The sequence below is a fragment of the Galleria mellonella genome, unplaced genomic scaffold (genome assembly GCF_026898425.1).
Source record: "Galleria mellonella isolate WM207_F2 unplaced genomic scaffold, CSIRO_AGI_GalMel_v1 utg146, whole genome shotgun sequence".
Taxonomy (NCBI): domain Eukaryota; kingdom Metazoa; phylum Arthropoda; class Insecta; order Lepidoptera; family Pyralidae; genus Galleria; species Galleria mellonella.
In genome coordinates, this window is record NW_026441999.1 from 8087878 (window position 1) to 8100005 (window position 12128).

General features: G+C 34.5%; 1 protein-coding gene across 3 annotated transcripts in view; it reads left to right on the top strand.

The window, feature by feature from the left end:
• The window catches only part of LOC113510906 (nephrin), a 328760-nt gene that overhangs the window by 25008 nt on the left and 291624 nt on the right, over nucleotides 1–12128 (top strand). For all 3 annotated transcript variants that reach the window (XM_052891906.1, XM_052891905.1, XM_052891904.1), the window contains exon 2: nucleotides 4297–4529. In XM_052891906.1, coding sequence (XP_052747866.1) covers nucleotides 4502–4529 — 28 coding nt within the window. In that variant the 5' untranslated portion in view covers nucleotides 4297–4501. The remainder of the gene's footprint in view (nucleotides 1–4296; nucleotides 4530–12128) is intronic.

Below are 12128 nucleotides of genomic sequence, written 5' to 3' on the forward strand. Positions count from 1 at the left end.
GCAACGCACGCGTAATACCTCTGGTATCGCAGGTGTTCATAGGCTACGGTAACCGCTTACCATCAGGTGGGCCGTATGCTTGTTTGCCACCTCAGTGGTATAAAAAAAAAATTGAAAAAATCCAGCTTCTAAATCGACGCAGTCAAAAGATACGGCCGTTTATACTCCATTAATGTCGCATATTTTGACACGGGGCCCATCACTCGCTCTCTCTTTGTCGCCTCATACGGCACGCACGGGAAAGGAAGGGGTGGTCCATTCTATACCGGGACCACGCGGCATAATCTCCAGCTATATAATCCCATCTCTTGTAAACCATAAATTTTGTACATTTTTTTTGTTAAATTCAAAACAGATATGATACGAATAAGTTATTATAATTAAGTTTTTCTTTAACAAACTTTTAAAAGAAGAAATCTCTCATTTTTTTTTTTGTATATTAAACTCCATTATATACGATGACGTCATTAATTCTCATTTCTCAAACTGTTTTGATGATTCTTTTTCACTTTTTATAACAATTGAAGGCAGTTTTTTTTGTGAGACACAATCTTTAATTATATTAATTCTATCTATCTATCCTATTTAAGAGCTGCGCTCTTGTCGGTGGAGCTCTTGTCACTCACTACGATTTGCAGCGAGTCTCTTCACCTCTTGATACGACACGACACCAACTCCTTCCTTGATCTGTCTGATGTAACTATGTCTCGGTCTCCCTCTCCCCCTCCTTAATTAATATTAATTAATATATTAATTGAAAAGAAAAATTGGAAATATAAGTAATTGCTACATATTTAGTGGTATATTTTAGTTTTTAATGAGTGCATTGGTAAATCTGTAAAGCTCACCAACAATATATATAAATAAATAAATAAATATTTACTAACAATTATGAGTGTGACTACTGTCATCATCATATCAGTTTTTAACTGTCCACTGTTGGAAATAAGCCTTGGACGGTTAAGCCAGTAGTTGCTACGCTTGGCAAGTGGATTGGCGACCGCAGTTAGGCTTTGGAGATATTTTAAAAGGGACTCTGCTGTCTATCCTGCGCCCACATTTAGTTGCCACGACATCCACGAGAAAGGAAAAGATGGCTTAATCTACGCCGGGACCACCCGGCAATATGACTATACTAGGCTACTTTTAGTTCCGTTCTGGAAACATATCCCGGTCGTGCAGACAAAGTCGCTGGTAAAAGCTACCATAATAATACCAAAAATAAACACAATAAATGAAAACCATTTAAATCATCTAACAAGAGACTCCAATCTGGTCTTTTGAGTCTTTAAACAAATAAGTCTAAACCTCCTCTTACCGATGTCGGTTAAAAAATATGTGCGTAACCAGTAAATGTAACTTAACAGCAGTTAAATAGAACGATGGAAAACAATAAAGTTTTAACGGCCGCCGTATACCTAACGTTGTTAAACGGAACCGTGACTCGCAGTTTGGGCCTAAACAAACAATTAATGCAATATTTTTTTATGACGTCTGATAAAAACGTTGATCGTACAGTTATTTTTTCTGTCATTTTGAAAAACAAGGGGATGGTTAATTCGACTGTATATTTTTATGTCACTCGATATCTTCGGAAGTTCTGAACCGATTTCGATTATACTAATTTTAATCGAAATATATGTAATGTATGTGTGTTCTTTTTTGATGGGTGAAAATGGTATAGTAACCCCGCCTGCGCTAACGGGATACGCTGGCGGAGCACCAGTGAAGGGTGATCGATGAGAATGAAAACAGGCCAGTTAGCCCATCATGATGAATTCATCAGGAATTAACAATGATAGTTTCAAGGGGGAACCACGAAGAGGTCGACCTGATTGGGTATATTGCTAGCAATGGGATTCAGTCTCCATTGTTAACAATCTCTTTCCCCCCTATGTATGTGTGTATATATGTATTGTATGTAAAGCATGTAAGTATGCTGGCGAGGTATTAATGAAGGATGAAGTGTGAAGGAATAAGAAGTCGGGCCAGTTAGCTTATGGGGACGCAGTCGACAGAAATTAACCATGATGGTTTTTAGGTGGAACTAAATAGAGGTCGACCTGGTAAATTAAGCCTTAGCAATGGTTCGGTTAGTTCCCAGTACTAAAAATCCATCACTCCTTGTTATTTTATTCTCAGATCATACTCATATTATATCACCAGAGGGAGACTTTGTACAAAAGTTGATTGCTTAGGTACCTCTGTCCCATTCGTGTTTCAACCGTAAAGCAGTTGTGTTTGCATGGCTGTGTTTCGGTTTGAAGGGTGGGATATGGCGTGAATTTACAGGGTACAGAGGAATAACATCTGAGTCCTCGAGAATGGCAACGCATAGGGGGTATCATGGGCGAAACAGTATACTCTGTTATGTTCATGGTACTGCTCATGTCTATAGACGACGGTTACCACTTTCGCATCAGGTGTGACGTCAGCTTGTTTGCCATTCTGAGTTGTAAAAAAAACTATTACCGCTTGAGTTCTGAGGTAACAAAATAAAAAAAAAAATACAACCGAAATTCGAATCTCGTTCTTTTTGCAGTCGGTTAAAATTGTTAGTTTAGAAGCTGTATTGCAATATAATTCTTTTATATTCGATACCGATTAAAACTCTAAAATTAGAGACACACATCCATTGTTGCTTTAGGCGAGACCCGTTCCATTCATTTTGTTATGTTAATTTATTTAAAATTATTAAAGAATTTACTTTATTAGATAAAAGAACAGCCCACGTGCGTATTAAACACGATATTAATGTATCCACGTTTATAACGAATGTGTGGTCACATTATTGTCTAATATGTTATTCATACAAACATCAACTTATAAACTTTGTTAATGGAATCTTCTGTCCTTTTCGTTTGCTAACATTTTTCAATTGGATAGACAGTGACGAAATCCTTGCTAACAGATAGATACTCTTTATTGTTTCCTTCATTAGATATTATATTACAATAGTAAACTTGTTTTAAATACAAAGCAAACATATACGTAAATTAATTGTGTTTGCATGGCTGTGTTTCGGTTTGAAGGGTGGGATATGGCGTGAATTTACTGGATACAGAGGAATAACACCTGAGTCCTCAGGAATGGCAACGCATGGGGGGTATCATGGGCGAAACAGTATACTCTGTTATGTCCATGGTACTGCTCATGTCTATAGGCGACGGTTGCCACTTTCCATCAGGTGGGCCGTCAGCTTGTTTGCCATTCTAAGTTGTATAAAAAAATACATTTCCAGCGCCAAATATCAAACGTCTTTTATCTTTTCTTCTCTACTTAAAGGTTGTCTGGAAGAGATTGCTTTAGCGATAATACCGCTTTTTGTACTTCATAAGTGTAAAATAAATTTATTTTTGTATTTTTTATAAATAAACTAGCTGACTCGGTAAACGTTGTTTTACCATATACAGTATTTCTAGAACTGTACATGGAAATATATTATACTACAATTATTATATTCGATTGTCATCTTGCAAACCTATTGTGGCATATAAAAATTTCGATTAAACAACAGGGGTTGATAAAAGCGTGAAAATTTGAATTTGTATGTATTTTTCAATGCTAAATCATAATAAAATTAAAAAAAAAATGATAAAAAAGTAAGAATATATTTAGGGGTGGGTCACCCCTATCATTGAGGGGTATGAAAAATAGATGTTGGCCGATTCTCAGTCCTACATAATATGCACACAGTTTCCTAAAAATCGGTAAAGCCGTTTCGGAGGAGTTTGGTAACAAACACCGCGTCACGAGAATTTTATATATTAGATAAATAAATAATGTGTTGCTAGCAAATGGGACAATTAAACCCTATTGCTAATGATCCCTTTCCTCCAGTTAAAATATGTGTATAGGTTTTACTTTTATTTCTTAATAGAGTTAATACTCATTTATTTTTTATTTATTTAATTAGTTTATAAGATAATATACCGACTTGACTCTCGAGGTGACCGAAATTTGGAGGTTTACATCCACCGAAATCATTCCAATCGTTTTGTCAGTGAACGGTCTTATCCCAACCAGTCTGGAACAACATCTCAGACGGTTGGGATTCCGAGGCGGCTCACTCCCGGGAAAAATGCAGAAAGCGGTGCTCTTAGATTCGGCCCGCATTGTACGCCGGTTTCTCTCCCTAAGGTCCTCAACCCCGGCCGACTGTGCTTCTGCCGGGGGTTAGTTTACCATCTCCTCTCCTTAAGAGTGCAGATATGGATTTTGTTTTGTTTTTAAAATATAATTATAATAAAATATAATTATAATAAATAATTTTAATAAAAATATTTTCCTTTTCAGATCCACGAGCGCCGGAACGGAACGCCACGTCGCGCACTTGTTTAAAAATGACAAAAGTGACGTAACACTCGCATAGTGTTGGTGACGTAGTGACAAAGTGTTTAGTGTCGGATTTAGTGAAACATGTGCCGGTGATTAACATTTAACTCGAACCAAATTATGTGCAGTACGGCTGGCGTGGATAATAATAGTTGTTCGTGTCAAAATGTGGAACGTCGTAGCCGTTTTGGGTGGTAAGTTATTTTTTTTTATGTATATTTTTTTTATACAACTTAGAATGACAAACAAGCTGACGGCCCACCTGATGGAAAGTGGTAACCGTCGCCTATAGACATGAGCAGTACTATGGACATAACAGAGTATACTGTTTCGCCCACGATACCCCCGTGCGTTGCCATTTCTGAGGACTCAGGTATTATTCCTCTGTACCCTGTAAATTCACGCCATATCCCACCCTTCAAACCGAAACACAGCCATGCAAACACAACCGCTTCACGGTTGAAACACGAATGGGACAGAGGTACCCAAGCAATCAACTTTTGTACAAAGTCTCCCTCTAATATTAAATTGGTAAACAAGTATACAACCTACCTTATTGTAAGTGGTCATTATAGCTTATGAACGTCTGTAATACCTGTCGCCTATAGACATGAACAGTACTATTGATGTAACAGAGTATACTGTTCTGCCTATAATATTTCTCATTCGTTGCTATTCATGAGAACTAGCTCAAATTATATTAAAAATAATTAAAGATTTCACAAAAAGCGACTTTAATTGTAAAAAAATCGTTTATGTTGATTTAAAAACTAAAATACTGAACAGATTTTCATAAAACTTCTATGGGACCAATATATACAGACATACATACATATCTGTCACGCCTGTCTCCCATTAGGGTAGGCAGAAACAATGGAACGCCAAATGCTTCGATTCAAACAAACCTCTTTCGCTTCTTCCACATTCATCAATCTTTTCATACACGCTCGCCGGTTACGAGTACTTTTAATTTGGCCCTTCTGTGAACACTAATAAAAAAGAATTTTTTAAATCAATTTGTAACTGAAGGAATACTGAGATAACAAAACATAGAAAAAATACATACAACATGAGAACTTTCTTTAGTTAGTTTAAAAATACAATAAAATTGAGTAGCTCCATCATTTTTGAAGTCGGTAGCTAACTACATTAATATAAAGTATCAAGGAAAAAAATTATTAATTAATCCACGCTCATTAACGGTTCCGTACCCGTATAGACCGGACCCTAATACGAGCAAAGGTGGGCAATAGTCGATACAATATATCATAACCGGGAGGTGTACCGAAATAAAATACGTAAACCCAACCTTCGGATTTTGGACAGAATCATTTTAATATTCGCCCGAATCGACCGCGATTTACATCGAATGGAAGTGTCACGGAAGCGTACTGTGATATAATTTTTATATATAGGATTATATATTGTACATCGTTAATCATTTAGTTTTTTTTTTTTTTTTTTATACTGATAAAGCTACTTTCTTAATGATACAATATCATTATACCTACATGTACAACAATTAGTCCATTACCCAAAGGTTGTTTTAAAATGATTGCTCTCAGCAATAAGACCGCCTCACTGTACTTATACAATTGTATCGTTATATTTGTTAATTGTCTTGCTTATATCCTATATTGTATAATGCAAATAAAACATACTTATTCATTCATTCAATTTCATAAAAGGAAAAGTTTGTACAATAATGTATGTGCGAATATATACATTATTGTACAAACCAGATACCTGTATTAAATTTTGCTATGTTTAAACAGGATTCATGTACTTACTCTTCATAATAAGATTGTAACAATTATATATTATGTAAATGATTGCATTATAATAAATAATTAAAAATTATGTCTCACAAAAAAAAAAAAACATTTCAAATGTGAAAAACCAGTATTTTGATTAAAAAACTCAATTATTGAACTCAATTATTTTTATTTAATAAGATTACTATGGGACTAATATATACTTTATATTATTCTCAATTTCGTGTATAATATAGTATATGTTATATATATGTGTAAGTATATTTGTTATTCATATATATTTATTCGTTTATATATGTAATTTTAGTATGTATGTATATCAATTACTAGTCTCGCATTCGAGTATTCTGACACTTCCCTATGGTTGACTGGGAGAGAATGCTTTTAGTATTAAGTCCGCCATGTACACATATTTGTACTAATGAATAAAAAGATAAATATACCGTTTCGGATAAAAAGAATAATTTCCCAAATCGGTTTAGAAATGACGCAGTTATGAGGTATTATTAAACGTAAAAAAAAATATAACCAAATTGAAAATCTCATTCTTCTTAAAGTGAAAGGGATATACTTACAGATTGATCCCTGCAGTGTATGACAACACTTACATAGTCTCGAGTGTATATACACAAGGGTATATACGTCAGATGGTAAGTGACAGTCGGGATCGCGGAAGCAATACGCATGGTTAGATGTTATAGCACAGTGTGCAAATCTAATCCAGTGACAAGGTGAATAATCTTCACTTTGCCGAGGTTTTCCCAAGAGACTACAGCATGGGGTTCTTCAAAAGGGAGGTAAAGAGATTCCTTCAGGGTCGGCAACGCGCGCGTAATACCTCTGGTATTGCAGGCGTTCATAGGCTACGGTAACCGCTTGCTATCAGGTGGACCGTATGCTTGTTTGCCACCTCGTGAAGCAGTTGTGTTTGCATAACTGTGTTTCGGTTTGAAGGATGGGATATGGCGTGAATTTACTGGGTACAGAGGAATAACACCTGAGTCCTCAGGAATGGCAACGCATGGGGGGTATCATGGGCGAAACAGTATACTCTATTATGTCCATGGTACTGCTCATGTCTATAGGCGACGGTTACTACTTTCCATCAGGTGGGCCGTCAGCTTGTTTGCCATTCTAAGTAGTATAAAAAAAAAAAAAAAAAAAATATAAAAAAACACAGTCCATAAGAAATTTTACCAAAATCTTTTAAATAATAATTGCTATTGCCATAGTCATAGTAGTCAGTTTTTTTTTGTAGAACAATTTTAAATTATAAATAATCCAAATATGATTTTCAAAATCGGAAGTTTATTCTGAAATTTGATGTCGGGATACCTGGAACGCAGTCATGCGTTATCTTATTAAGTTATCGCCTCTCTTCGTGTAGATAAATCAATAAGTTTGTATTAATTAACAAGTAAGCGAGATTTCAGAATAGATAGTAATTAAATTTACGCCTTGTTGGAATTGTATTACAGTTTTGCTACAAAGGAAATGAGGCTTCGTTAATTTAAATTGAACATACGTTTATGTATGTGGATAATATTACATTACTAGCTGTTATTTGTGGCTATACCTTCGTAAATAAGAATAAATTAATTACTATGTAAGTATATATAGAATATATTTATTTATTTATCTTTTATTTATATATATATATATATATATATATATATATATATATATATATATATATATATATATATATATATATATATATTTGTCTTTTACAAATGATGACTTTGTGTCGCAGCGGTAAGCACTTTTTGCATAATAAGGTCTCACGTTCGATTTCGGTCGAGTTAATTTAAGAAATAATCTTTTCTAATTTGACTCGGGTCTGGGTTGTGCCTCTAGATGTTCGTAAGCTGGTTTTTCTTTGCACAAAGTATCTTAGATTGACAATCAAGTGATTAGAGTGATTGTCAAGAAAACCTAATCTTTTTCCAAATAGTTTACTCAAGTAGGTGTTGTCTTGCGGAAATCCATATCACTAGTTAATTGAATAAAATGATTGTGTTTACATCTGCTACAATTAGTATGTGTGTGAGTGACTCGAAGATTGTCCACTATTATTACAACCAGAAGTTCACAGCCTTCCATAATAGCCATCAATCTCCGACCGCCATTTCGTTCACGCACGTTTTGCAACGCGTGTTCCACTTCTAAACGAGGCATCTTCAGACAAATTATCAGACCTTATTCGAAGCCTATTGTTAACCGTTTTGAATTCAAACTGTTTCTGATTAATTTTCGACCATTAAATACGACAATACGATTATAATCCTAATCAAATAATCAGTTATATTTTCAAATATTATTTATGTACCTCGATATATATATATATATACCTATAAAATACCCGAGCACTTTTTTTTATTACACACACACACACACACACACATGTATATTATTTATACATTGAAAAAGCAAAAAAAGCATATATATATATATATATATATATATATATATATATATATATATATATATATATATATTTGTAAAATATTAAAAAAAATATTAGACACTTCCAGTCTGTCTATGACTCTCAAAAGCTTATCGTCCCTAAAATACAGTAGGTTCTGATAATTCTAAGGTCGGGTCCAATTTTAATTATGAGACTTAATTTGGCAACCCTTTGCTAATCAAACAAATATTTCCCTTTGAAATTGTGTAATCAAAGGTATTCGTAATTTCATGTTCTGCTGAATAGTAGAGGATTACCCATTAGGGTTGACTGGTAAAGGATTTTTTGAAGGAGAATTATGTAATGAGTTTTGTGTGATCCAGATGGTTCGGCCATTCAATTTGCGTCTATTTATAATCAATTTATAAAAGTAAGTGCTCCTTAATTTTTTTATTAATGTGTTTTAATTTCTTTTCTTTTTTTATTTAATAACAAATGGAATTCAATGAGTGTTAAATATCCCACTGTTATATGTCCATTGTAGAACTCATTGTAGAACATTGTAGAACATGGGCGAAACAGTACACTCTGTTATGTGCATGGTACTGCTCATGTCTATAGGCGACGGTTACCACTTTCCATCAGGTGGGCCGTCAGCTTGTTTGCCATTCTAAGTTGCATAAAAAAAATGTAACTCTTTTGGTAACTCTTTTTTTATATGTTGGATTAATAAAATGTTATTTTAACCGTCACACAGAAAGATGTTTATCGTAAAATCTTTTGTTTCCGACGCGTTCTACCGTCACAGTTCATAATGTAAACGGATTTGTTTTGTATTGTATTGTATTTTATTGTTAAAATTAAATATGATTTTGTCCCAGTTTTGCAATTTCACAAAGGGAGGCCCACGTTGTTGAAAGCATATTATGTCTCCTTTTGTTTTATGATTTTTATTCGATGCGTTTATGGTATTAGGCGGTGTTACTCAACGTGGGGTCCACGACCCACAGGGGGACAAATTGATAGTTAAGGGGGGGGGGGCAATTAAAAAATGGATTTTAATCCTCTTGCTCCAGGCCATTTAAATGCTACGAATAGATATCGGTGCTAAATTTAATAAAAAAATTGCTGTAAGTATTTACTAGATATAAATTTGTTTGACGTTACCAAAATATCAACCGGGCGATTAAAGTCGTCAAGTAAACTTTGTCGGGAAAAATTGTGTATGGGGGCGTAAAAATTTTAGAACTGTTCAAGTGGGGCGTGGCACAAAAAAGGTTGGGAAACACTGGTATTTGGTAATAAACATACATACATATATAGGAAATAACAAACATTTCATTGAGATTAGGTATTAAAAACTCGTGATAGTCATAATATTTATTTATTTATTTAAATTTTAATGCACAATGTATATATATGTATGTACATTTTTTTTTTATGGATAATAATGAAATGGTAACCCTGTCTAAGCATTAGCTTATTAGGTGTATTCATCACGACTAACTGACCTAACTTATCATTTTCACCTTTCATCCCTCACTGGTGCTTCGCCAGCGTATACCGTTAGCGCAAGCGGGGTTACCATACCATTATCCTGGAAGAGATCGCTTTTAGCGATAAGGCCGCCCATTGTTTTCTCATTGTGATTATTTCTTGTAATTGTTTATATTCATAATAAGTTTACTATTGTAATCTTTTGGAGGAAACAATAAAGAGTATCTATCTATCTATCTAACATCCATTTAAAAAAAAAATCTCTGAAACACATAACGCCTCTTTTCGTTTACATAATTACACAACAAGGAAATAGCTTCATGTAGCACGATATAGAACCAATACATCTTCCCATGACACGATAAAGCACGAATCAATCCGTTAGGAGCGTTTATAAAGGAAACATACTCATAAATACATCCAGCCACTCCAATTCATTACATGGTTATCCTTCTTGATTAAGCGGCCGGCAAAACGTTACAATTAATATCAGAAAGAAAAATAACGCGATCAATTAGGGCAGACGACGAAAACGGTCGAATGACGGATGGGGCGCTACCACGGGTGTCGGTGTGCTGAGCGAAAATCGCGTGAGGTGATAAATACGTGAGTTCTAATCTGTTGACGGGTATGATCTTTGAATTCGTTAGTGAATATTGTATTTGTTGTTTTATGACACAATTAATTGTAATTAAAATAGTATATTATTTTATTATTACTATTAATCTGAATATCTTTTATATTTTTCGTATTTTCTCTTCATCCCGAAGTTTCCTAAAAGTGATCGCCACTTAGCGATAAGGATTCTCAATGTTGCCTTTTTATCTTACATATTAAGTAACTAAATAGGTTTATATATCTAAAGGAATCATATCTTAGAGAGAAACGACAATTGTGAGATTAATCCCCATACAAGATAAACATTTGTTTTCATTACCTTGGTGATTAAAAACTCACATTACACGAATTGTAATAAGAATTGATTTTTATAACCCGCTGATGTAAATATATTAGTACGTTAATATAGCACCCTCATAGCGAAAAGCGTATTAAATCCGATATGTTATGCAAAGTAACTCATATTATGATTTGTCTAAGATAAGGTTCTAATTATAATATACATATCATCATCATCATCATATCAGCCTTTAACCGTCCACTGCTGAACATAAGCGTCCCCCTTGGAGGGATTTACCAGTAGTTACCATGCTTAGCAACCGTAGTTAGGCTTTGGAGACGTTTTAAAAGGGGTGCTGCTATTCATCCCTCGCCCTCCCTTACTTAATTCAATTTATTGTAATATACATCTGTTATCCAATATCTATAATACTAAGTTTGCTTAACCTTTTACGAGATGGCGCTGTTTAATATGTCGAGTTGTATTAATTGATTTCAATTCGAGTTACATTCGAGTCCTGCTCTTTGACAGGTAGGCACTCATAGTAGCGGTAACAGATCGCTCATTGTATTTGTTACTGTAGGATAACATTAATACAAGAATTAAGGAACGAATGGGAACGAATGATAAATAAGTCCGCTATCACGTCGTATCTGGGACGTGATCGGGAGTGATTGAGTGTTCTTCTAGCATATTTGGGCTGAATACATTGGCACTAATGAATGTACATAACAATGTAATGTAATCTTTGATAAAATCGATTTTACCATAGGAAGAATTTATATTAAAGTCGCCCGCTTGGATTCTGGCTCTTGGCTACGATACAGTTATGGCTTTTCATTATGGGAATTGAGCCATGAGCGTCTGGCTAAAATCATAACCATAAAAATATGTATCCAGGTAGAACTGGCACTCCCGTGAATTAAATGTAACGTTAACGCACTGATTCATCATATCAGCCTTTAACTGTCCACTGCTGAACATTAGCCTCCCCTTGGAGGATTTTGCCAGTTATTGCCACGCTTGGCAGTCGGATTCGGCAACCGCAGTTAGGCTTTGGGAATGTTTTAAAAGGGACGATACCCACGGAAATGAAAGGGGTCACGGGTTATAGGCAACAAATACTGTAAAGTTAGCATATATCAAATATATAATTATTTATTAAATACAAGTGAAATAAATTATTTAGTAAATTTGTGACAATCCTATAATATAT